We start from the raw sequence: 26,519 nt of genomic DNA on the forward strand, positions 1-26,519 counted from the left end.
CTTTTTTCCCCTGCCAAATAAATTTAAGTGTAATCTTATTTAATTCTTCGAAAAAAAATTTTTGGCAACTTAATTGGAATTGTCTGGAATAAATAAAGAAATTTTGGTAATATGTTCATTTTAATCGAGGCAATCCTGCCCAATAGGGAGAGCTACAGCTTATTCCAGGATTCTAAATCTTTCTTTGTTTGTTGAAGTAGTTTATCATAATTGTTCTCTTTGAGTGATTTACCTTGTGGTGTTAACCATATTCCTAAATATTTGACCCTTTTTGTTACCTGTATCCCCATCATTGCTTCTAATTCTTCCTTCTGGTTTTCTGTTAAGTTTTTGGTCATTAATTTCATCTTTTTTCTATTAATTTTTAATCCTGCCACTGCGCCAAATCGTTCTAATTCTTTTATTAGATTATATCCTTTTTCCATAGGTTCCTCCAAAAAGAAAACCATATCGTCAGCAAACGCTTGTAGTTTATATTCTTCTGATTTGACTCTCACTCCTCTAATTTCAGAATTTTGTCTAACCCATGTTAAAAGTGATTCTAGGGCAAAAATGAAAAGAAGAGGTGAGAGAGGGCAGCCCTGTCTGACACCTTTTTCTATATTTATTGGACCTGTTTGTTCGCCATTAATTAGTATGTTAGCCTGTTGTGTATTGTAAATTGTTGTTATAATGTTTTCAAATTTGGTGCCAAGACTCATATTGTAAATTTTTTAAATTAAAAAGTGCCAATTTAAGTTGTCAAATGCTTTCTCAGCATCTAAAAACATGAGTGCGGATTGTTTCTCCAGGTGGGCTTCATAGTATTCTAGGACATTGATAACGGTTCTTAGATTGTTCTTTATTTGTCGGGATGGAAGAAATCCATTTTGATCTTCGTGGATATGTGGATTTAAAGCTTGTTTTACTCTATTAGCTATGATAGAAGTAAATAATTTATAATCGGCATTTAAAAGTGAAATCGGTCTATAGTTGTTAATGTATCTATGATCTGCATCCTCCTTCGGGATTAGCGAAATCAGCGCCCCCCTCCACGAGTCCAGCATCTTGGCTGCCAGAAGTACCTCATTAAACACTTCCAGCATCAGTGGTCCTACTAGTTCCATTATTGCTTTATATAGTTCTGCTGGGATCCCATCTGGTCCTGGAGATTTGTTATTCCTTTGATTCTCCGTTGCTGACTTCAATTCAGACCATGTAATATCTTTATTCAATAATTCTATCCATTCCTCTCCAATTACCTTGTCATTTGTTTCCTCTAAATAAGTTCTTATTTTATCTTCATTAACTTCCTCCTTTTTATATAATCTTTGAAAATAGTTGTAAATGATATCTTTTTTTCTTCTCTATCTCATGTTGTAAGACGCCTTTCTCATCCATTAGTTGGTGTATCAATCTCTTTTCTTTCAGTTTTTTAAGTTTATGGGATAACCATCTTCCTGGTTTATTTGCATGCTCAAAATAATTTTGTTTGGACCTTTTCAAGTTAACTTCTATTTTATCTTGTTCAAGTAAGTTCAATTTATGTTTAATTGTTATTAACTGATTTTGTATTCTCTGGTTTTTAGGGGATTTTTGTAGTTGTATTTCTAATTCTTTAATTTGTTGTTGGAATTTATTTTGTTGGGCATGTATTCTCTTATTTGTCATGGCGTTATAAGAGATTGTTGTTCCTCTTATAATTGCCTTCATTGTATCCCAAATATTTTGTTTCGTGGTTGCTTCATTATTATTTTCTTTTAGAAAATAATTTAATTCCTCTTTCAGCTTATTAATGTACTCTTCATCATTTATTAACTGAGTATTTAGTGTCCATCTTTTCTTTGTTTTTCTCCTATCTCTCCAAATTAATTGTATAGGGTTGTGGTCGGCCCATTCATTTGGAAGGATTTTAATTTCTTTTATTTCATTGGCCAATTCCCCATCCATCCAGGCCATATCTATTCTGGTCCAAATTTTATGTGGATTTGAATAATATGTAAACTGTTTCTCTTCTGGGTTTAGTTTTCTCCATAAGTCTATTAAGTTTAGTTCTTTCATCATGTCCTTACAGGGCATAGAAAATTCTCTTTTCCCTTTCTTGTTCTTATTCACATTACTATGGTCTTTTTGATGATCAGCAATGGAGTTGAAGTCGCCTATCATGCAGATATTCCTTTTTTCAAAACCTATTATTTTCTGATGAAGATCTTTAAAAAATTTCCCTTGTTCTTCATTTGGCGCGTAGATTGCTACCAATAAAAATGTAATATGATTAATCCAAATTTGTATAGCCAGAGTTCTTCCTTCCGGATCCGACCAGATTAGTTCTGCTTTTACATCATCTTTCACAAACATTGCAATTCCTTTCTTTTTATGTTTGTCTGCTGGTGCTGTAAAGAGTTTTCCAAGTTTCGGGCAAATTAAATATCTTTCATCCTTTTTCCTGATGTATGTTTCTTGTAGGCATATTATGTCGGCGTTTTGTCTAATTAATTTAGTTAATATCCTTTTCCTTTTAGATGTTGAATTTAAACCATTTATATTAATGGAGAGGAGTTTCTTTCCTATCTCCATTTATCTAGGTCTGTTTAGTTTTTTGTCTAGTGATAATTCGGTTTTCTTCTTGCTGTTGTTGTGAGATTGGTTCTTCTCTCCCTGGTTGTGGTTTATCGTTCCCTAAATTTTGAGGAAGTCCTTCTTTTTGGTTTCTATGGCTATTACAATCATCCTGTGGTTTCCTTTTAGTTTCCTCCTTGGTGTATTGGTCATCCGTGCCTATTAGCTGATCATGAAAGTCTTGGGCCTGTTCTATGGAGTCTATTTTGATTTTTCTCTCTTTCCAAGTTATTAACATCCCTTCCGGGATTAACCATTTAAAAGGGATTTCTTTTTTATTTAAATAATTGGCCAAAAATTTATAATCCTGTCTTATGACCCTCACTTTCCTTGGGATTTGTTTTAGGATCATAATCTCTTTACCTCTATATGTTATTGTTTCTTCTCTGGACATTTTAAGAATTAGGTCTCTCACACACCTCCTAGTGAAACGAATATGAATTTCTCTCAGGCAGTTATGTCATCTAGCATAACTTGTGCTGACCCTATACACCTCGTCAAATTCTTTGATTAGATCATCTTTTTCTTTCCCTAACCATTCAGCCAATAGTTCTACCATTAATTGTTCTAATTCTTCATTTTTCGCTTCTGCCACATTTTGAAACCGTAAATATGCTGCTGCTTTATCCATTTCGAGGTGGACCAGAGAGTCTTTGGTTTCTCTAGTTGCATTTCTAAATTCCTCCTCTATCCTTTCAAAATTTGTCTCCATCCGTTCTGTCCTACTCTCTATTTCTCTTATCTTGACTTCATTTTTCTCCATAGCCTGTTGCAAGGACTCTATCTTATCCTCCACCTTAAGTAAATCTGCTTTCATTTCCACTTTAAGCTTTCCCATCTCATCTTTTAATTTGCTAATGTCCGCTCTGGTTTCGTTGTGATTCTTAATCATTATTTCTTGCATCTTAGACATTGCTTCTTGCAAGGATAGTAGGGTAGCTTGTATACTAACGTTAGAAACATTGGACTGTTTTTCCCCTATTAGAGATTCTTCAATGGTTTTTTGAATTGTTGGTAAAGCAGAAGTTAACGTAGTCGTTAGGGTCGGGGTGGTCTTCCTTCCTGATTTCAAAGCCATAGTTGTCGTGGAGGTCATCTCTCTTAATATTTGTTTTTGTTGTTGCACTATGTTGGATATATTGTCCCAGATCACCATTCAGTGTTTAACTCCTAAAATAAAAATTCTATTCTAATACTTCAATCAAATATATAGATAGACAGTCTCTACACCTATATTATAGAAGGTTGTCTAATAATATATAATAATCTTTATAATTAATTTATATACCGAGTATCAATATTAGTCACCAATAATACATCAAATCCAACCCAACTACTACTTTAAGAATTAATCTTAAGTATTCTAAGTAATCTAAATCAGCACTGTTTTTCACTCTTTGTTGTTACTATTTAAGACAATCAAATCAATTGTCACTAAAATCTATAAGGACAATATACCCTTTTCCCCCCCTTTAAGTAGGTAAATTTATCAAACTTATTAAGGAATTAAGATGAGAAGGAGAAAGACTGAGAAAATGGGAAAAGAGAAGAGAGAAAAGTTTACCTTAATTTCAGGGAGTCAATAAGCAAGGAACTGGAGGTTCAAATTGTAAAAATAGTGCCAAGATGATAATATTAAATTAATATTAAATTAATACCAAATAGAAATTCCAACAAATAAAGTGATGTGAAAAAAATAAATAAATTTCATAATCTTCAAGCTATAGGTTTCTGTTTTGCGTTTCTTCCCAGCACTCCAGGAAGCGAATGGTATAATATGCTGACTAATCGCTGACTAATCACAATAAGAAGTCAATCCTTCCCAGCCTTCCGTTGGTCTCTTCCTCCTTCCTCTTCTTCCTTCTTTCCCCTTCCTGATTTTAAGTTCAATGTATAAATCTCCTTCACTTATTATCCCCTCCAAAATCCAATAGTCATCTCTTCTTGATCGCTTAACAATCTGTCCTCCCAACAGTGCTAAATAAAGCCAATGATCCTATTGCACTCAGTTCAGAGAGTTAATAAGACACTTTCAGCGCCACAGTTCTTCCTCCTCCGTCGCCTCCTTCTTCTCAGATATTGTCAAAAAGTTAGTCCCAAATACCAAATCACTCACAAATTCAAGTCCTCCAATCTCAGGTTTCCGATGTTCTTCCTCTCTCCCAAGGGTTTCCTTTTCAAAAGCTATAATCCACACTTTCGTTCTAACAATCACGCCTTTCCGCTCGCATTTGTCACACTTTCACTTTTCAAGCTGCTTTTCTGGCCACTTTTCTCTCCGGCTTCCACCAGGTGCTGCTCATAACCAGGAAGAGAAATCTCTCACACCACTGTCATTCTTCTCTCTTCAATATTGTACTATGATCTTTCAGCACCTTTTACTGCTCCGATCTTGCAGGCTGTCACTATCTTGCTTAGTCACATCGGTGGCAGACCGGACTTTGGAGGCGCCATAGACTGGCAGCTAGCTCTTCCGCGCTGGGCTCAGGAGCACTTCTCTTCGTTGCCAGGGGGTTGCCTACCCCCACTCTGTAACTTGAGAGTCTCCTATGCTGACACAAACCTCTCCGGGGTTCGTGTATCCCCTAGGGATCGCTCCAGACGCTAGAGAAGGTATCTGAAAACCGCAGCAGTCTTCTCCACCTCTGCACGCCCCTGTCCTGCCACCGGAAGTCCACCCCAATCATGTAATTTTCATGCCAACAATATTGAAGTGGTTTCTGTTGAATTTTTCTGTAAGGTTCTTCCAATATTTGGAAAAACTACCTCCAAAATTTATGGTGTGCGGATTATATGACACCACACACACACAAAAATCAAATGAAAGTTGTTTATGGAGCACAGTTCAAGGTTCGCTGTCCTATTTCACAGACCGTTAAAATGATAAACTATTTTTGATAACCCTTAGTTACAATTAGAGTGTGGGCTGGTGCAATATTTATTTAAATATATAGGAGCAAATTCCAGATGAATAAAATTATTTCAAATCAACAAAGTTTCTCATAGGACAAAGGAGTCAAAAAATGTCCATGCTTTATACAAGACAAAATATTGTGATTTGGCCAAGTTATTTAGTACTGATAGCTTCTTTAGATAAGTAGATTGGACTTCAGATAACTGATGCTTGTTGTTTTTCAGATTTCTCCATTCCAGGCCTCCTTGGTGCAGGTCCTTGGCAGAGTATGTGGAGCAGCCGCAGATCCTCTTGCAGGGTTCTTCATTAATCAGAGCAAAAGAACCAGATTTGGGCAACTCATGCCTTGGTAAGCAAAGCTGATATATCCTCTTTTTTGTTGAAGGGTTAGTAGTTGTTGTTTTTTTAATGCATTCATTCACTTGCACGGTCTCCAAACCAGGTACATGTTTTTGAATTTATTTGGCCTGGTTCATACACCATGCTAAAACTACATTGGCTGCTTCATCTAAAACCCTTAAGAATAAATCATGATTTAGAAATCACTATGACTTTTTGAGCAACATGTAAGCTAAAATCAAATGAATCCGATTTTAGTCTGCAGGTAAATGTGTATAAATTAATTTGCTGATTTTTAAAGTTTCAATTTTAAATCATTTGTTAGTATTAAAAACATGTTGAGTTATATGCAAAATGGTTATAGAGGCATCAGATTAGGAAGTCTGAAGCTATGATAGATAAAGGAATAGGTTTTCCCCCCCTTAAATTCCAATTCAAAAATATAAATTAGAAATCTAATCCAAAAATTTCTTTAATCATTTATAAAAGGGAAAATAGATGACAAATCTTTCCAGACCTTATTTCTCAAGAAACTGTATATTTCTTAGATTATTTGATTGATTCATTGATTGATTGATTATGTGCTGTCAGGTTGATCTAAACTCCTAGCAATCCCATATTTTTCTCCCTGAAAATCAATTCCTTACTTGGTCTTCCAATGGTGCATCCATCACCACTATAATCAAGGCCATCCACATTGCCGCTTATCTTCATCTTCTCTTTCCTACTATTTTTCCCAACATTACAGTCTTCTCTACAGAGCTAGATCATCCAAAGTAGGGTAATTTGAATTTGGTGAGAACTTTGGATTTGGATAAACCTATTTGTTTATTTTCTAGATTGTCCAGCATATTCTCTGAAGTTTTCTCCAATAGGAAAGTTCAAAAACAACAATATTTTCCTTCCGTGCTTCTTCAAATTCTAGCTTTCATTTCTTCGGTGTCACTGGGAACACCACTGCTTGTCCTCCTCTGCTCTTTGTGGATGTAGTCATATCAGAGGGTCTAAATATCTTTTTGAAGGCCTTTAATGATGGCTGCACCAAATGTTTGGTGTATTTCGGGACTGCTCCTTTCTTTACTCTGAATGGTTGATCCTAAAAGGCAGAAACTGTCCAACCTTTCAGTACCTTCACTGTAATTTCTAAGACTGCTTGTTGTAGCTCACACAATTAACAAGATGTTCTGGGATTCCCATTTTTCCAAGCATATTCTATCATTTAGCATTACTGATTCAATCCAAGGCCTTTCTATAATCAATGAAGCACATACTAGCTTTTTTGGCTTTCTTAGCCATCTAGATGCATCAGAAATAATGTTTTGTGTTCCTCAGCCTTTCCTAAAGCCAGACTGAGTATCTGACATCTCTTTGTAATAAAGTCTGTGTCAAACTAAGCACTATTTTACTATCATGTGAAATTAAAGACAATGCATGATAGTTTGTTCTCTCTTTCTCTCTCTCTCATATTGGAATGTAGATTGACTTCTTCCAATCAGTTGGTCACATTGTCGTGTAGCATAGCTTGCTTAGAAACTTTACTACTGCTTCTTCTGTCGCATGCCATATTTCTGAACAGAATGCAATGGAAAAAGAATGGAATAAGAATGGAGTAGAACAGAGCAGAACAGAATAGAATATTATTTATTGGCCAAGTGTGATTGGACATACAGGGAATTTTCCTCTTTTATTTATTTTCAGATACGCCCTTTCATTTTCTATTATTCATTATAATTTTTTCATTGATTAGTTTATGTATTTGTATTCATATTCCAATCTCCTAGTATGGATGAAAGTGTACTCCTTTCCTCTTCAAATAACCTCTATATGTTTGTAGTTTAGGCTAAGATAAAGGATCTCATAACGAATGAACTAATGATGAACATTGTTCTTTCAAAAAGAAACCAACTCACAATATTTGTTGTTCTGTTGCTGTTTCTATAAGACTCTGTATTCTACAAATGATAATCTACACTGGAAAGAGGAAAAGTGTGCCACACAGCTAGACATTAGCATTATCATGGTTGACTGTTGTCTTATCAACTTTCTGCACTGTAGAGTAGATTAGCCTCTTGTACATTTCCTTTTTTCCTCAGGAGAAACTGTATTAAATGATGACTTTACAAATGTTTTTCTTTCAAACAGATTGTTGTCCTCTAGACAATTAAAATTTAAAAAGAAATCATTTTGTAATAGCCTTAGCAGGCAGCATTACATAGCTGACCTTGGTTGATCGTAAAGATTTGATCCAGGTTAATACCTAGATGGAAGACAGCCTGCTAGATATAAAATCTGCCTGCTAAACTGAATAGTTAAAAACAAGAATCAAAAGAAGGTAATTGCAAGACACTTCCCTAAGTCAGTAAGAATTGAGTTTTACTTGAGGGCATCTGTATTTTTTTTAGTAAACATAGGAGCCAAGCACCATGCCCTATTTCCACAAAAAAAACCCAACAACTTAATTTTATTATACCATAAGATTAGCATATTTATTCTAGTACAAGATTCCTTAAGATATTACCTATTTTATCAGGTGGACTGAGCATTATTCTATATTATTCTATTACTAAATAAATAAATATAGAATAATGCTCTGTCTGCCTGATAAAATTAATTATTTTTTTTTACTTCTTAATCTCCCATCTCCCTTGGATGTCTCTCCTTATATGTCTTTAGTTGATTTTCAGAATTTTAGGTACAATGGAGCTGATTTAGAAAATAATGGAATGGGCTGCTGAACATAATAATGGAAGAATGTAAAGCCCTAGACTGACTCTAAATGCTCTCTTTAATCCGTACAAATAATCTTCGATTTATAACAGTTCATTTAGTGACCGTCCAACGTTACCTCAGCACTGAAAAATATGACATGACTGTTTTTCATAGTTACGACCTTTGTAGCATCCCCATGATCATGATCAAAATTCAGAGGCTTGGCAACGGGTTCATACTTATGACCTTTGCTGTGCCCCAAGGTCATGGGTGAACACTTTTTGCGACCTTCTGGCAATCAAAGTCAACGCAGAAGCCAGATTCACCTAACAGGCAGGTTTCTAACTGATCGACTGCAGTGATTCATTTAACATCCGTGGCAAGAAAAGTCGTAAAATGGGGCATAACTCATTTAACCAAGGTCTCACTTAACAACATAAATTTTGGATTCAATTGTGATCATAAATCGAGGACTATCTATACTTAACAACCCATCACTTAACAACTCCTCACAACCCTTGACAGAGCCCTGGTGAAGTTGCCTTCTTCTCCACCTCCTCAGATGACCCATGGAAATATCTGTCACTGCTGGGGGACTAGGAAACAGTGACTTGCAAACCACGAGGAAAATGTACCTCCCCATTCTGGGGAGTCTCCAAGGCCCACTGTCCCTCCAATAAAGAAGAGAGCTTATCCATTAACTGTTGGTACATCTCTGCCCACCCTACCACACTAACAGTTATCTAAGTTGTTCCCTTGTCTTTCCCTTGCCACCCACAGCTATTAAGAGATCTCAGTTTTCAGCCTTGGTACCAAAGCAGTCAATCATGGGCAGCTGTTGGGCCTTGCCACCAGCTGATTGGATATACTGGCCAGAGGGAGGTGGGAAAAAAAAAGTAGAGATCAGGCCCTCCCACTTCCCAGTACACAACCTATGGGTTTTTGGGAAGCATAGCCTGAAATTATGATCCATCACTGTGTCCAATTGTAGCAACACTGCAGTGGCCCCAACTTTGCAAATACAACTTGGTGTGAAAATCCTTGAAATTTCAATTACAGAGAAGTAATGGATCCTGAATCTTGAATGCGTTCTTTAAATTATTTGAAGTACCTTGAATCAAAAAATGTTGCCCTCTAGTGTACCATTTTGACCAATTGAAGGTTACAAATAGGCCAACAGAAGAGTTTTAGTAATACATAGATGGTTTCATGAAAATGTCTTCTTATGTGATGGGACTTTATATGTGTATTTCATTTCATTTGGCAAACATTCTTTCCATCCATCCAAAAGTTTGGGAATGTATGGAAGGCAGAATGCTAATGTGCACAGAAGATCAATTCTTTTCCCCATTATGCTATATCTGGCCATGGCAAGTACTGTTGTGGCAGATTAATTCTTTATATAAGCATCAAAAGATTAATTAATGCAACAGTCTAGAAGCAGACAGTTTTGCTTGATATAGAATGAGGTGTCCAACCTTGGCAACTTTAAGACTTTGGGGCTTCAACTCCCAGAGTTCCTCAGCCAGCAAAGCTGGCTGAGGAACTCTGGTGAAGTCCACAAGTCTTAAAGTGCCAGGTGGACACCTTGATATAGAATCAAACATGTGGTGATAACATAAGCTTGTCTAGAAGTATGCCACTCAGAAGGCTGACTTGCATGTCTATTCTGAAGAAGACAAACCTCCTGAGCCAAATAATTTTATCATTTTGGGTCTCAAATTGGAAAGACGTAAAAGTAGGAGGAACCCCATAACCATTCTGGTATTCCCCTAACATAACCTCTACACACAGTTGTCCTTTTGAAGTACTTCCTCATTCAGTAACTGCAGTTGGAACTGTCAACTCAGTTGTTAAGCAACACAATCGCTAAGTGAAATTGTGAATGTACTTGTGAACTTATTTCAGCCTTCCTTTGCTTTGCAGACCCGTGAAGGTGGTAAATGCAAGGATTGGTTACAAAATTAGTTTTTATCACCATCATAACTGTGAACAGTCTCTAAACAAGACAATTGCTAAATGAGGTCTATCTGTAAAGTTTATTCAGTTTTGAGGGACTCTTTCAACTTTGTGTGGTGGTTTTTTTTTTTACTCTGAATTATATGAATTGTGTTAACTTATACATTGTGGCTATTTCACTACAGGCCTTCATAAGCAGGCTCCAAAATGTTCCACCTTAAGAACAAGATAGAAACATCAAATATGCTGAACTAAGTTTTTCATGAACTCTACCTTTTTCTTTTCTTTTGTTCTTCATTATTTGTGATAATGTATTCTTGTCTATGTTGCATGAATGGGATGGTTAAAAATGCTCTTCTGATAATACTATTCTGATGGGATTAATCTGTGTGTTATCTATTCTTCCCAGTTTTTGTTAATAACATCCATAGTCATCTGATTACATTGTGTAGTAACAGTTTTACAAGAATGCTGGAGAGTTCTGTTATAACTAGAGGTCATGCTCTGGGATGCTCACCCCTCACAAACAGTAAAGCTAGAATAGACTGCCTTTTGTCCCTTAATGTTACACCAGCTTGATTGATACACAGAACTGTTTACCAGGCATGAGTTCATTTAAAGGTTGTTTAATCTGTTTTACTGATTGATCTGTTTATTTGGTATTGTTGCCATGAAAATAAATGGAGGCCACTTCAGGCCCACATCCATAAAAACTGCATTTAGATGTCAGTACTGTACATTGGGCATGGGTGCACAAAATGATAACCATGTTTAAAACTAATCATGATTGTGGCTATCTGTAGTTTGCCAGTCAGCTTTCCTTTCTATGTTTGTAAACATAATTGAGTTTATGAAATTATGTATTGAACATTTGTAACGATATTTTTATAATGAAATTTAAATGAGCATTCACATTTTTGGTCTCAGCAAATGATAAAATGTAGAATCTAAGATGTACATTCAAATGTTAAATGGCTGTATTCTGCTTTCTAGGAGGGAAGAAAAGTAACTTGAAAAACAATATTTTCAGTTTTTGTTTTGATTTGTTTTATTTCAATATTTATGAAGTATTTATTATTTTATTCCATGTGTTCTCAACTTCTGCGTAGGGGTAGATTATCTGAGTGGGGTTATTCTTTCCATTTTACTTCATGAATACTTGTTTGCTTTCACTCCAGGTTGTTGGGTTGCACACCATTCACAATTGTGTCCTATATCTTGATGTGGTACTTACCTCCCTTCATATCCAACCGAGTTCTGTGGTATCTGTCTTTTTATTGCCTTTTCCAAGCCATGAGTACAGTAAGTTTACTGGTTCTGAAAACCATTTTTTTTTTTCAAATATAGCAATCATATATTTCTGGCTATCATATCAGTGAATTGCACATTTTTCTCAGATAAAATGGTTTGCCTGTTCAGTCATATAGTTCCAAAAGGGAAGTACTATGTATCTTTGGGATTATTGTATTAATTGAGCAATTCAAAGAATTTTAACAAAAGTAGCTAGTAGAAGATACTGTTCATTTTATTTTTAATTATCATACTTCCATTTCTCTGGAATAAGGTTTTCTACTCTAGCAGGGGATTGTACTGAAAGACCTCCAAGGTCTCTTCCAACTCTATTACAGCATGTCAGCAGGAGTCGGATTCAAATTTTTTAACAAACGGTTCTGTGGGCGTGGCTTAGTTGGTGGGCATGGCTTGGTGGTCATGTGACTGGGTGGACACGGCTTGGTGGTCATGTTACTGGCTGGGCGTGCCCATCGAGGCATGCATCTCCTCGCCTGGCCTCTCGTGACTGTGGGGATGCTGCAACAGTCATAAGTGTGAAAAACAGTCATAAGTCACTTTTTTCAGTGCCATTGTAACTTTGAAAGGTCACTCCACACAAGCAAAGTACCAGCAAAGGAGATTTAAAAAAACTCCAGAGATGTTCCTGAGACAGGAAGTCTAGTCCTGCCAAGAATGTAATAAGGGTTAACAGAGAGGCAATTTCTGTAAGCAACACCAGAATGTTTCCTTCCTGCCTTCCTTACAGGATTAGGCCAGTAATTTCTTCTAACAACCGATTCTCCGAACTGCTTAGAATGTTAACAACAGGTTCTAGCAAATAGGTGCGAACTGGTAGAATCCCACCCCTGCATGTTAGCCTTTTGTCTGTGTTGACCAACTGGTTGAACAAAAAAAGAATCATGCTCCCAGAATGCCAATGCTTTATTATGAAGATGAAAAGATGTTTTTGTGTTGTTTGGAATTTCCATCCAATGATTGTTTGATTCTATTGGTTGACATATTTTTAAAGTTATGATTGAAGCGTGACTTTTATGTCATCAATACGTAGAATAGCTTAGGATTTAAATGTAGGATTAAATAGGATGTAGGATTTAAATAGATTGGGACGAAGCTATGAGTGGAGGGGAAGTCAGGTTGATTATGCAGATATGTTATATGTGCAATAGATGATCAATTAATAATTGGCATGTGTTTTAAAAAAACATTGCATTTGTTGAGACCTTCAGAGAGAGACTGAAGCCTTTTGAAGTATGCTTTCATACTTCAACCATCTCATTTATGCTGTAAAAAAATTTTTTTTCCAAGTTGATCATTCCAGATGATCATTTGTTGGGATCTGTGGTGATGCCATTGGTGTACATTATTGTACTATAATGTTGTAATCCTGTAAAAGTAAAGATTACATGGCACTATTGTGATGGTATATCACAATTCACTGGAAAAATTGTATTATAACACCATAATACTATCATGCTGATTTTTATTTATTTTATATATTAGATTTGTGTGCTGCCCGTAACACTGATGAAAAAAGGGGATTTTTAAAATGAATAATAACACAATTTTATGCTACGAAATAGTGTCTTATTAACAATTTTCCAATGCCTCCATGTTATGAGTAGCAAAAGTTAATGCAAATCATCACTATGCAGATTGAAAATGAAAATGCCGTAATTATTTATTTTTTTAAACTATTTGTGATAGAGCTGCTAAGTATTTTTGCTATAGCTGTACCAGGTGCCATTTTCTGCTCTCACCATGTTTCTGAGCACAAATCAAGCAGATCGCGATTCAGCAACTGCCTACCGTGAGTTTCAAAGCCAGCTTTTGATTTTGGGAGGGTGGGGGAGACATTGGGTAGGATGGGGATGCAGCTGTGGTCTCCATCTTAGGACGGGGCTACAACTTTCTTGGAAAGTTTTTAAACGAGGAAGACTGTTTGTTCATCTTTTATTTTCAACTGTGTTCAGTTTATTCTAAAGATTATGCAATTTGCTCCTTGGGTTTTCCGCCTCAAAACAGAAATATCCTGAAACTCAACAAGGTCATTCTGTGGGACATAGAAAGAAGCCATTAGAGCCACCCCATCACTTTATCTATATAAACCTAATGGCTGGTCAAATGAGCATCCTGATGAGATTTTATTCATTGTTAAATCCCTTTGATGACATTAAGACAATATTGCTAATAAAATGAGAAAATGAGAGAGAGAAGGTGACTAATTTGACATTAAGCCTTGGTGGCGCAGTGGCTAGAGTGCAGTACTGCAGGCTACTTCTAATGACTGCCAGCTGCCTGCAATATGGCAGTTCGAATCTCACCAGGCTCAAGGTTGGCTCAACCTTCCATCCTTCCAAGGTCAGTAACAGGGGTGGGATTCAAATTTTTTAACAACCGGTTCTGTGGGCGTGGCTTAGTTGGTGGGTGTGGCTTGGTGGTCATGTTATTGGTTGGATGTGGCCAACTCAATATCACTCACATCAACACACGCATCTCCTCGCCTGGCCTCTCGTGACTGTGGGGATGCTGCAACAGTTGTAAGTGTGAAAAATGGTCATAAGTCACTTTCTTCAGTGCCATTGTAACTTTGAATGATCACTCCACACAAGCAAAGTACCAGCAAAGGAGGGGGGAAAAACTCCAGAGGAGTTCCTGAGACAGGAAGTCTAGTCCTGCCAAGAATGTAATAAGAGTTAACAGAGAAGCAGTTTCTGTAAGCAACACCAGAATGTTTCCTTCCTGCCTTCCTTACAGAATTAGGCCAGTAATTTCTTCTAAAAACCAGTTCTCTGAATTGCTTAGAATGTTAACAATCGGTTCTAGCGAATAGGTGCTAACTGGTAGAATCCCACCCCTGGTCAGTAACATGAGGATCCAGATTTTTGGGGCAATATGCTGACTCTGTAAACCACTTAGAGAGAGCTGTAAAGCACTATGAACGGGTATATAAATCTAAGTGCTATTGCTATTAAGTTTTTTTTTTTTTTAGAATTCAGGTTAACGTAGGTAAAAATGGCAAGAGAGGAAATATCTTTTGAACTCACTACAAAGTGCACTGTGTTGTAGGTCTGCTTTTTCATTTTCTTAGGGAGGAAATCATCATTCCACATTCACCCACAGTCCCTCATGCTGCTTCATATATTAGCATGTTCTTGAGCAAGTTTTTGAAAACCAAAACAATTCAGGTGTTCATTTACATATAATGGCAAGCTAAACACTGGGACAACCTTTCAGTTTCCCCTTACTTCCTTTGCAAATTCTGAACTTATTGCCCACTATATGGTTGGAGTAAGTGGAAAGCACTATGTGACTCATTCCAGTTCTGATCTGAAGGGCAAATGCAGGCAAAAGTTGAACAATTCAAGCACAGAGACAAACTGCAGTTTCTGTTCACCTAGAGAAACCTAGAAAGAAATGGAGCAGAGAAAAGGAAATGTGTGGGCCTGAGGCTCAGTGAGATAGAGACAATTTATGACATGTCGATTTCCATTTATTCTCTGGGGTCTGTGCATTATGCTGGAAGAGATAGCTTTGTAATAAACCATTGGTCTTTAAGTAATCCCACTTTTTTATTTCCTTGCCCATATTATTTCCTGAATTTCTGACTGCATGTTACAATGGCCCCTTCCTCTTGTTGTAGTTCTGTTTGATATTCATTGCAATATACATATAAACCACTGTTTTACTATTGAAAGCAGTCTAGAGGGACACGTATGTCAGAATCTGCAAGGTGTGCTGCTTTTATAAAAATGATGGGGTTTTGCTCCTGATGCTTCACCCACCATCCTGCAGATTTTGAATGCCCTGTGGAGAACTTAATAGGCTTAATAATAGGCTTATTAGCAGTAATTGTGAGAAGGATCTTGGAGTCTTAGTGGACAGCCAGCTAAATATGAGCCAGCAGTGTGCAGCAGCAGCCAAAAAAGCTAATGCAATCCTAAATTGCATTAACAGAGGGATATAATCACCACACTATAAAAAAGATGTTGAGACTCTAGAAAAAGTGCAGAGAAGAACAACCAGGATGATTAGGGGACTGGAGACTAAAACATACGAAGAACGGTTACAGGAACTGGACATGGCTAGTCTAGTGAAGAGAAGGACAAGGGCAGACATGATAGTGGTCTTCCAATATTTGAGGGGCTGACACAGAGAGGTGGGGGTCAAGCTATTTTTCCAAAGCACCCGAAGGCCAGACCAGGAATAATGGATGGAAACTGAACAAGGAGAGATAACCTGGAAATAAGGAGAAACTTTCTGACAGTGAGAACAATCAACCAATGGAACAGAAGTTGCCCTCGGAAGTTGTGGGAGCGCCATCACTTGAGACTTTCAAGAAGAGATTGGACTCCCATCTGTCAGAAATGATGTAGGGTCTCCCACCTGGGTGGGGGGTTGAACTAGATGACCTACAAGGTCCCTTCCAACTCTGTTAAATTCTCTGTTAAAAGAACGCTACCTGTGTCTGTGGCTCAGCATTCATTAAACAACCCAGATTTATAGATGTGGTTTGTTTTCTTCCCATAGGAATGGCATTTGAAGTTCTTGGAACACTGATTGGAGCTGCGCTACATGGTCAAATAGTTGCCGGTGCTCACACTTCTAGTCGCTGTATCCAGAATGAAACTATTGGGCTGCAACAAAACAGCTCTGAAGTCCTAGATGTGTCTTATGGAGTAAGTCAAGAACATTTCGTAATGTTTTTACAGTGCTAATGGCAGCGTTCCAGGGAACCTCCATTCCAATCAGTAACTCCAAGACAGGCATCTTCTCAAAAGTACCTTTATTAGAATAGCACCTGGCACATCTGTGAAATCTCAAAACTAAAAGTTTCCCAGACTTCCCACAATGTCCCAAACTACAAGCCATCCCCTTTTCCCTCATCATCACATCACATGAACCAATCCCAAAGTAAGTCCCTTTTTGTTCCTGCGCCACACTCTATGACCTTGAACTAACAAAAGAATTCTATTTTGTCTACTAAGAGCTACTCAATTAAAATCACCCCCCTCCCACTTTCTTAAGCTATGTGGCAGTGCTGAATAAGGTTTCCAAAGCTAACAGCTACATTACACTGGAATGTGGAGGACACATTTAATGTAATAGATTCCGATCTTAAAAATATTTTTGCAAAGCAAGTCGCATTTGAATTTAGTAGAATTTACCAAGAAATGTTTCTAATGAGGACCCAGATTGCTGGGGGCACTATGCTGACTCTGTAAAGCACTGTAAAGAGGTATATAAGTCTTAAGTGCTATTGCTATTTCAAATGCAACTGGTTTGGCTCTTCTATTCACATTCTAATATATAGTTATGTTGTAAATTTTAATGTAGGTATTTAAACTTTATCTTTGACAGATTGAGTTCAGCAGGGACTGCATCTAGTCCAGTAGATTTTCAGAAGACGGAGGAAGGTACTGCTTTAAGAATAAGGTCATGCAGGCAACTGAAGAGAGATTTCCCCTGATAAGACTGACAGTTCTTCGTCTCTGCCCTCTACCAACAAGCTAATTACTTTACTTACAGAGTTGCTTGTCATTAGAGCTCTATTTTGTTTAGGCCATTGTTTGTTTGTTTATCATTTCTTTCTTGCTTATGTCATTTGATTGAAATCTCCTATCTTTAAAGAAAAAAGTCTACATGATTGCAGCTGGACTGATAGGAGGCATTTACCTTGTTGGCGTCCTTTCCCTATTCTTTGGAGTGAAAGAAAAAGTTGGTGAGCACATTGAAAGCTTATTAAAAATTTCTGGGTGTCTATTTTCTTCATTTAATCTACCATCTCATATAAACAACCTTGTATATATTCCACCCATTATAGATCCATACACCTTCATGCCAGAGAAAAAAGTTCCTTTCTTTAAAGGACAAAAGCATGCCATGAAGCATCAACCATATTTGATATTTACAGCAGCATTTCTATTGATTTTAACAGCAGTTCAGGTAATTCTTATTCACCTAGCATCTGCATCAATAGTTTGTTATAAATGGCATTAAAAAAATCTATGCAGTTACAGTATAAGAACTTGCTCATGTATACTGTATGTGATCTTATTTTCCCTAAAGAGCACTCCTATTTTCCCTAAAAATCAGCCTAATATCTTCTGGGGGGCATTCAGAGATTTTACTGATTTTGGCTACTGTGGCATTTTTATTATTTAATTATTAAATGTATAGATTTTTAAGTTGAAAGTCAGTGAGCATGATCCACTGATGTCACTGTTACAGGTTTGCTAACCTCCTTCCTGGGTTCATATCAAAAGAAAAGATACAATTTATGGCATGCCCAGAGATTTTTAATATGTTTTTATATAAAAGCATATCATATTATTTATAAGAATGATATGTAGTCATTTTTAAAGGATTAAAAAGTCAATTATTATGTAATCATATCAAGAAATGTATGAATTGTAAATGGAGAACATTATTAGCATAATCATATTTATCCATCCTCCTTCACATTTGAATCATGGCTACCCTCATAATATAGTTCTCTTTTCTTTTAATGATAATTTATTAAATGTATATGCCACCCAACTATTAGCACTCTTTTCTTTTCTCTTGTGCTAGATTGAACAAGGAAATTTCGTTCTCTTTTGTACTTATGCAGCGAATCTTCGCAGTCACTTTCAGAATTTAGTGCTTATTATCTTGGTAAGTGTGCAGACAAAGCTAAGCTTTTTGTATGATATGTCTCTTATCATATTTCTATGGTCCATACCTATGTGAAAATCAAGCTTTCATGGCACAATATAATTAAAGGAAAAATATTGGTTTGGACTGGACTGTTATCTGTCAGAAATGGTGTAGGGTTTAATCTGGTCACCTTTTTAAACTCATGGTTATCTCTTTAGGCCAGGGGTCCTCAAACTTGGCAACTTTAAAACTTGTGGACTTCAACTCCCAGAATTCCTCAGACAGCATAGCTGTCTGAGGAATTCTGGGAGTTGAAGTCTACAAGTCTTAAAGTTGCCAAGTTTGGAGACCTCTGCTTTAGGCTGACTCCAAGTTTCTCCCCTTGTTGTGATGTGTAGCTATTGATATTTATACAGTACCGCAATCTTCAAATTGTATACTTAATTCTCTTGGAAGCCATAAACATATTTTCCCTTTTCTGGCATTTTTTTCCTATTGTAACATATAGGTATCAGCTACAGTGAGCGTTCCATTCTGGCAAAGATTTCTGAAGCATTTTGGCAAAAAAAAAGCAGCATGTGGAATATCAGTAAGTAGGCTATTAATAGTTATGGCTGCACAGCATTTCAGATTCCAGAAAGGTGCTTCAGAGCATACAGAGGCACGAATGGAGCACCTGTCTGTAACTCTTTAAGGCAGCCATGCCATTTTCCATGGTCATGTGGCAACAGCAGAAAGCAGCTAAGACATGCCAGGTAAAGATGTGATAGCTTTAAAAAAATTCTAGAAGTGCTGGGCTTGTGCTTCTAAGCGCTTTGAAATACCCTTTTGAAAATGAATTTAAGGCACTGCATAGTCATAATAATCAAAAAACGAATGCAATCATTTGATCGATAGTAAGGTGACCAACTTTTTTACAATGAGAAGGAGGACACAAATAAATTGAAGGAAAAAAAACAAAGCCACTTGTATGTGGTGCATTCTTGCGCGTGGCACACTCTCTCAAAACAATTCTCCTGTGTGGGGCACATGCGTCTAATAATCGCATCTCGCCGTATTGTACCAAGCCTTGACAAATCGTCATGTCAAATACAAATACGTCACATTACACACAACGGATCGGATTGGCACCGATCAAATACGGAGATTTACATATTAGTCTTGAAATATCAAAAAGGAGGACATGCAGGAGGACACTTTTCAAGAGAGGACAGAACTTACAAAAGGAGGACGGCTGGTCACCTTATCAATAGCCTTTTCTATCTAGGCCAGAGGTGTCAAACTCGCATCATCACGGCATAATCACGTGAAGTATCATGACTTTTTCCCCCTTCGTTAAACCGAGCTTGGGTGTGGCCAGCACCTGGTGCATCTGGGCCATAGGCCACAAGTTTGACAGCCCTAATGTAGGCCATGCCTTTTTAGCTATTTGTAAACTTTTTGTTGAACTCTGTGACCTCCCTTTGAAATGACTTGATGACTTAATCATAGCTAAGTCTCCTGGTCCTTGTTCTGTAGATTAAGAATATCTTCCTGTTATGGTTTATATTCTGTTCAGACCAACAGACCCCAGATTATGTAACTGAAAGTTAAAGGGACGCTGTCTCTAGGTATAACATCTCTTGTCCTGCTATTTATGGTGGATCTGAAATAGAAGGATAAAGAGTACAGTCAAATGCTCCCTAACAGTATTTTTCAAACTTGGCAATTTTAAGATGTGAGAACTTCAATTCCCAGAATTCTCCAACCAGCATGCTGGCTGGGGGATTCTGGGAGCTGAACTCCATAACGTTCTTAAAGTTACCAAGTTTGAAAGGCACTGTTGCAAAGCATGTGGCCAGTAACACGTACCCTTGATGTACATTTTTGAAAAACACTGCTCTATGACCTTCAAAACAGAAGGAAAACCAGACTTAAAATTAAAAGGTTGGTTTCTGCAGCAAGAAAGACTACTCACCGCTGTAGCACTTTGAAGCACATACTTGCATTTGGAAAAATCCAGGGTTTTGTCCCAGGTCTGAAATTCTAGCAAACGGATGCCAATCATTACCAATGATATTAATCTAGACACGTTGGTGGTGACTTACTACACTGCCACATCTATAATGATTATCGTTGTCTGTACAGCAATCTTAATCCTGTTTATATCATTGTCCAGTTAAGGCATTACCCTTTCTTAGACTTTCAATTAAGGATGAAACGATTTATCTTTTCTCCTTATTTCCATTCATTCTAGTTGATGATTCCTTCTGTAATCATGTTGGTGACTATCCCCAATATCTTTCTTGCCTACTTCGTGGCTTTTGTATCTGGACTTAGCATTGCAGCATCTTTCCTCCTGCCTTGGTAAGAGTTCCTTGTAGAGCGGTGAGCACAAGGGGCAGGGTGTGCAGGGAATATCTGCTTCATTTGGCTAAAAGCAGCACTTTAACCTTTGGATGATACTCTGTGGTCTGCCTCCAGAAGATGCTTCATTTAGTTTAATTAAAAATTAATACTGATGGAATTGATTCAGTGCAATGATACATAGAGGCGTCTTTAGGGCTGGGAGCTCTTGGGATTACAGAAAATCCCAATCCAGTCAGGGATTGGATCTTTCAAACATCCTGTCGAGAATCTAAAGACAAACTTGTGGAAGAGAAGTCTAACGCTAAATGATTAAAATCCTGGTGATTTTTAACAGCAGCTTCAAATATCCAAAAAGTGGGGAAAAAATTATTGGATTAGGCAATAAAGCATATGAAAGCCTCCCTACTAGCTATGTATAAAGTATTGTTTAAACTATTAAAAGTATTTTAATAAAAGAATTATTTTAAAGCATTTTAATATGAAAATATAAGAGCTCTATTATCACAACGTGCATTTTAGATCAATTACCTTCCACTCACTAAATTCTGAATCACGTGATTTTTAAGGTCATGTGATTGTGCACAATTTGCATATTATTGGGGGAGGGTCATGTGATCATTAGTTTTTGTCCTTGCACATTATTGTTATTTGCAAGGACTGGAATGATAGAAAATTTATTATTGGAACAAAAACTACCAGAAGTTTGAATGACCGTTATACAGATAGTTGCCACTCTTCCTGTGGTATTCCTATATACCTAACTGTGATGTGCATCTTTTTGATCTGTTGGTTAAAGGTCCATGCTGCCTGATGTAGTTGACCATTTTCGAATGCAGAACATTCACTTACCAGGGCATGAAACTATCTTCTATTCATCCTTCATCTTTTTCACAAAGATATCAACTGGTATTGGAATGGGAATTTCTTCCTTCAGTCTGCAGTGAGTATTTTAAGTTTTGTTTTGCTTGGGAACTTGCATTGGTTCAATTCAACAAAGAGGCCCAGGGATACACAATCTGTGGCACTCCAGATATTGATAAATTACAACTCTGGCATTCTTTGCCATTGTCCTGGTGTCTTAGGAATGTTAGAAATTGTACTTTAACAACTAGATGGTGCTGCCTACACCTGCTCTTGTTATTCTGCTAGCAGGTAATTCACTAAGTTCTCAGTTTGGTGTGATAAAGATACTACATTTGTTTATTTTAAAAATGTAATCAATTTATAGCTATCTCAGTTGCTCTACTACCCATACATGCTGCCATATAATAAATACATTTTCAATGTGAACTCGGTTTAAGAAAGGATTCGTAGCGTCCCATACCCAATCCTTCAGATTTTTATTCTGCTTTTATGCTTCTTTCAATACATGGAAGATTTTTTTAAAAAAAGTTCTATCAAACAGAAAAAGAATGATAATTGTTTTTGAATTTCTGAATTGAGATTTAGATCTGGGGCCCAGCTCGAACTGGAGCTAAAATTGATTGGGTTGTTTTCAAACCAAATCTTGTTTTGGTTGACATTGGGTGATTTGATGGGAAATACTGTGTGCTGGCTATAACAGAAAAAAGGGGAGTCCAGAATTTATTGTCATTTTCACTCCTGTTTCTTCCCTGGGTCCAGATAATTGTGTTACTGGCTACTTTAGCTTCCAGGTTTTGCTAGTTTACGGTAGGCCCTAATAGGCTGGGTTAACGGAACTGACCAGTGTTAATGGAGATCAAGGTACGGTTGTTCAGATTATAATGAATGAATTGCTCAGATTGCTTTATAAATATAAGAGGCATTGTTTTAAGGTCAGCCATCAGTGTTATAAAGACTGGTCTTTACATAAAAAGGAGCCAATAGGAAAAGCCAGCAAAATTTAGAAAACAACAGGAACAACATTCAGATTGAAGGGGGGTGCACAGAATGAGGTTTAGCTGTGTATTATTATTTGAATGAATTATAGTAACAGTTGCATGCTTTTTAAATAGATTTGTAGGCTACAAATCAGGGATGTGCACACAGTCCACCCGTGTTGTCATCACGCTGAAAATCTTGGTTGGTGGAATTCCATCCATCCTCATCCTCTTAGGCTTATCCATACTCCTGTTATACCCAATCAATGAGAAAAGTCAAAAGGAAATGAAAGATGCTTTGGAAAATTCAAGGTAGGTTTGTACTAATATTAGCCTCTCTAGTGCACATCTTTCTTCAGTGAAAAAAGGTCAAAGGTCAACTGTATTACAGTAAAAATATTTGACTTTGATAGAGTGCAAGATCTTTTTATTTGAATGTCACATTTCCCATTTCGAGAATATCCCCACTTATTCATCCATGTGCATTCATACACAAAAAGTTACGCTTCTGGTTCCTAATGAATTCAGAAAATTTATAAAGCCAATAAAATATAATTGCTGCATTGGATAATTAAGCACATGGTAAAGTTAATTCTTTGAAAGTTGAATCTCTTGAATTTTGGAGGCTTTCTTAAAATTAAATCCAATACTAATCTTCATAGTTTCAGAAAAGCCAGAAGTTAAATTTGGAATTATGTGTGTGCAAAATTTCTACTTCATTGTTGGACTAAATAAAACACTAGCCTTGAATAGAAATTCCTGTACTAGTAGTCCTCGACTTATTACCACAATTGAGCCCAACATTTCAGTTGTTAAGTGAGACGTTTATTAAGTGAGTTTTGCTCCATTATACAGCCTTTCGTGCCACAGTTGTTAAGTGAACTACTGCAGTTGATAAGTTTGTAGCATGGTTGTTAAGTGAATCTGGCTTCGCCATTGATTTTGCTTGCCAGAAGGGTGCAAAAGGCGATCATGTGACCTTGGGACATAGCTATGATCATAAGTATGAACCAGTTATCTGAATTTTGATCACACGATCATGAGGATGCTACAAAGGTCATAAGTGTGAAAAATAGTCATAAGTCACTATTTTCAGTGCTGTTGTAACTTTGAACAGTCACTAAATGAACTGTTATAAATCAAGGATTGCTTGTATTCCCTCCTACAGACTTTGGTGCTTGGTTTTGGTGTGTCTTACAATGCACCTATTTTGCATTGTCCTGAAAATGGCTTTTCCACAGAAACGACATACAAACAATAGGAAATAAATTCTGATATACTGTACTTGACCAACAAGTAGTCCTTAATGGGTCTAAGTCTACCTGGAGGAAAGTAAGCAGTGAGGTGCCACAAGGTTCCATCTTAGGCCCAGTACTCTTCAATATCTTCATTAACGACTTAGATGAGGGAATAGAAGGGGAACTTACCAAATTTGCAGATGATACTAAGCTGGCAGGAATACCTAACACCCAAGAAGATAGGCTCAAGATCCAGATGGATCTTAACAGACTAGAACATTGGGCCATATTTAACTAAATGAAATTCAATGTAAAGTCAAGTCCTACACTTATGCAAGAAAAACCAAAAGTACACAAATAGACTGAGTGAAACCAGGCTTAATAGCAATAACTGTGAGAGGGATCTTGGAGTCTTAGTGGGCAACCTGATAAATATGAACCAGCAGTGTGCAGCAGCAGCCAAAAAAAGCTAATGCAATCCTAAGTTGCATTAACAGAGGGATACAATCAAGATCAAGGGAAGTACTAATGCCACTCTATAAAGCCTTAGTAAGACCACACCTAGAATACTGCATTCAGTTTTGGTCACCACACTATAAAAAAGATGTTGAGACTCTAGAAAAAGTACAGAGAAGAGCAACCAAGATGATTAGGAGACTAGAGACTAAAACATATGAAGAAAATTACAGGAACTGGGCATGACTAGTCTAGTAAAGAGAAGGACCAGGGGAGACATGATAGCGGTCTTCCAATATTTGAGGGGCTGTCACAGAGAGGAGGGGGTCAAGCTATTTTCTAAAAAGCACCCAAAGGCCAGACAAGGAATAATGGATGGAAACTGAACAAGGAGAGATTTAACCTGGAAATAAGGAGAAACTTTCTGACAGTGAGAACAATCAACCAGTGGAACAGCTTGCCCTCGGAAGTTGTAGAAGCGCCATCACTGGAGGCTTTCAAGAAGAGATTGGACTCCCATCTGTCAGAAATGGTGTAGGGTCTCCCGCTTGGGCGGGGGTTTGAACTAGATGACCTATAAGGTGCCTTCCAACTTTGATTGTCTGTTATCTGTTACCAGAGCTTACAAGGTGTTATAATTAAAGGCCATTTTATTGATTTGGATTCTGAAGCTAATGGGCAGCTTTTGAGCAACCATCTTAATGTGGCAACTTTTGTTTCTTTTTATCAAGTGAGCAGCCACATTGTGTACCAATCAGCAATTCGCACCTTACGCAGTGAAATACATTAAGTGAAATGTGTGGCAATTAACTTGCTAGATTTTAGCTTATTCTGGAAATGTTTCACATATACATCTCTGAAAGAAAAACTCACGATTAAAAGGTGGCATCCAGGCCCAGTAGACACTATGTTTCAATTACCATGCAAAGTGCTTTTTACACAATATTCTTTCATATCTTATAAAACAGGAGGAATCATTTGAACACTGAAAAACTTGGTGAAGAAAGCACTTCCGCTGGAAAGCCTGAATAAAAATAGAAATCCAATGGTAATGCAAGTGCAACCAGAGGGGACGACTTCAGCATGCTTGAAGGCATTTGTCTTATTCCACCAGTGTTTAACCACCAATATACCAAGGCTGCTGTGATCAAAAAGACGATGTTTTGGAGCATGGCTTGGAGAGCCTGTACATCTATAATGCTGGGTTGCTATGAAGCCTTGCATGAGCTAATTTATAAGATGCAATAGGTGGTGCTGTCTCCTTTCATTTACAGTGCAGTACATGTTATATACTGAGGAGAACAGCTGCCTGATGAGATAAAAACCATGGTCTTGTGAGTGCTATCCATAAGTTGTTAACCAAGATAATGGTTAGGGGCAATTTCAACTCATTATAACTGATGGTTCCTACCAAAGGAAATCCCATCATTTTTGTTGATCACAGAATTCCATATATCCTTAATGCAATGCCATTTAAGCTACTGCTTCTTTTATTTTTTTGTACATATTTTTTAAATCTCAACTTTATTACTTTATGAATAACTCAGGGCAGAGAAGATACCTAATACTGCTTCCTCCTCTTATTTTCCCCACAACAACCCTGTAAAGTGGGTTGGGCTGAGAGAAAGGGAGAGAGAGAGTGACTGGCCCAAAGTCACCTATCCAGCTTTCACGCCCAAGGCAGGACTAGAACTCTATCTCCTAGTTTCTAGCCCGGTGCTTTAACCACTACATCAGGGGTGTCAAACTGGCGGCTCATGGGCTGGATGCGTCATGTGTAGGCCATGCCCACCACAGCTCCACGAATGGGGAAAACATCACAAAACATCACCCGATGGCAATGTGATGCGGCAAGTTTGACACCTGTGCAGCAGATCAAACCGGCTTAAGCTTCTATTGTGAGATTGTGAATCAAGAACTTATAAAATCCAGCAGTACTTGACTTTGATACTCCCTTAAACTCAGCAAGTTTTGAATAACCCAAACCATTCTTATAAAATGGCATAGATATACGTACAACTTGAAATAAATCTTTCCTTGATTAATGGAATGCAGGATGAAACTCAGTAATTCCAAGATTCAGAGGTTTGGTTGATTATTTCTTCAGTTCAAAACCATTCGCAGAATAAAAATGGTACAGACTTTTGTTGACTTTTTTTTTTTCATTTGTGCATTCTGTATCATGTG

The 26,519-nt window shown here is 37.2% G+C and overlaps 1 protein-coding gene across 2 annotated transcripts in view; it reads left to right on the plus strand.

The window, feature by feature from the left end:
- MFSD2B (MFSD2 lysolipid transporter B, sphingolipid) overlaps positions 1 to 26,474 on the plus strand; it is a 38,826-nt gene extending 12,352 nt beyond the window's left edge. Inside the window, exons 3-14 of one of the 2 annotated variants that reach the window (XM_087947394.1) lie at positions 5,737 to 5,861; positions 11,698 to 11,821; positions 13,541 to 13,619; positions 16,340 to 16,488; positions 17,441 to 17,531; positions 17,634 to 17,755; positions 18,383 to 18,466; positions 18,957 to 19,037; positions 20,685 to 20,794; positions 21,594 to 21,737; positions 22,774 to 22,950; positions 25,301 to 26,474. In XM_087947394.1, the coding sequence (XP_087803520.1) occupies positions 5,737 to 5,861; positions 11,698 to 11,821; positions 13,541 to 13,619; positions 16,340 to 16,488; positions 17,441 to 17,531; positions 17,634 to 17,755; positions 18,383 to 18,466; positions 18,957 to 19,037; positions 20,685 to 20,794; positions 21,594 to 21,737; positions 22,774 to 22,950; positions 25,301 to 25,364 (1,350 nt within the window). In that variant the 3' untranslated portion in view covers positions 25,365 to 26,474. Of the gene's footprint in view, positions 1 to 5,736; positions 5,862 to 11,697; positions 11,822 to 13,540; positions 13,620 to 16,339; positions 16,489 to 17,440; positions 17,532 to 17,633; positions 17,756 to 18,382; positions 18,467 to 18,956; positions 19,038 to 20,684; positions 20,795 to 21,593; positions 21,738 to 22,773; positions 22,955 to 25,300 lie in introns of those variants that run through there. The other variant, XM_087947400.1, reaches the window with a different exon arrangement.
- The last annotated feature ends 45 nt before the right edge of the window (positions 26,475 to 26,519 follow it).

Source organism: Notechis scutatus, chromosome 1, assembly GCF_049901735.1.
Source record: "Notechis scutatus isolate UNSWTSFEM ecotype Mainland chromosome 1, rNotScu1.2, whole genome shotgun sequence".
NCBI lineage: Eukaryota > Metazoa > Chordata > Lepidosauria > Squamata > Elapidae > Notechis > Notechis scutatus.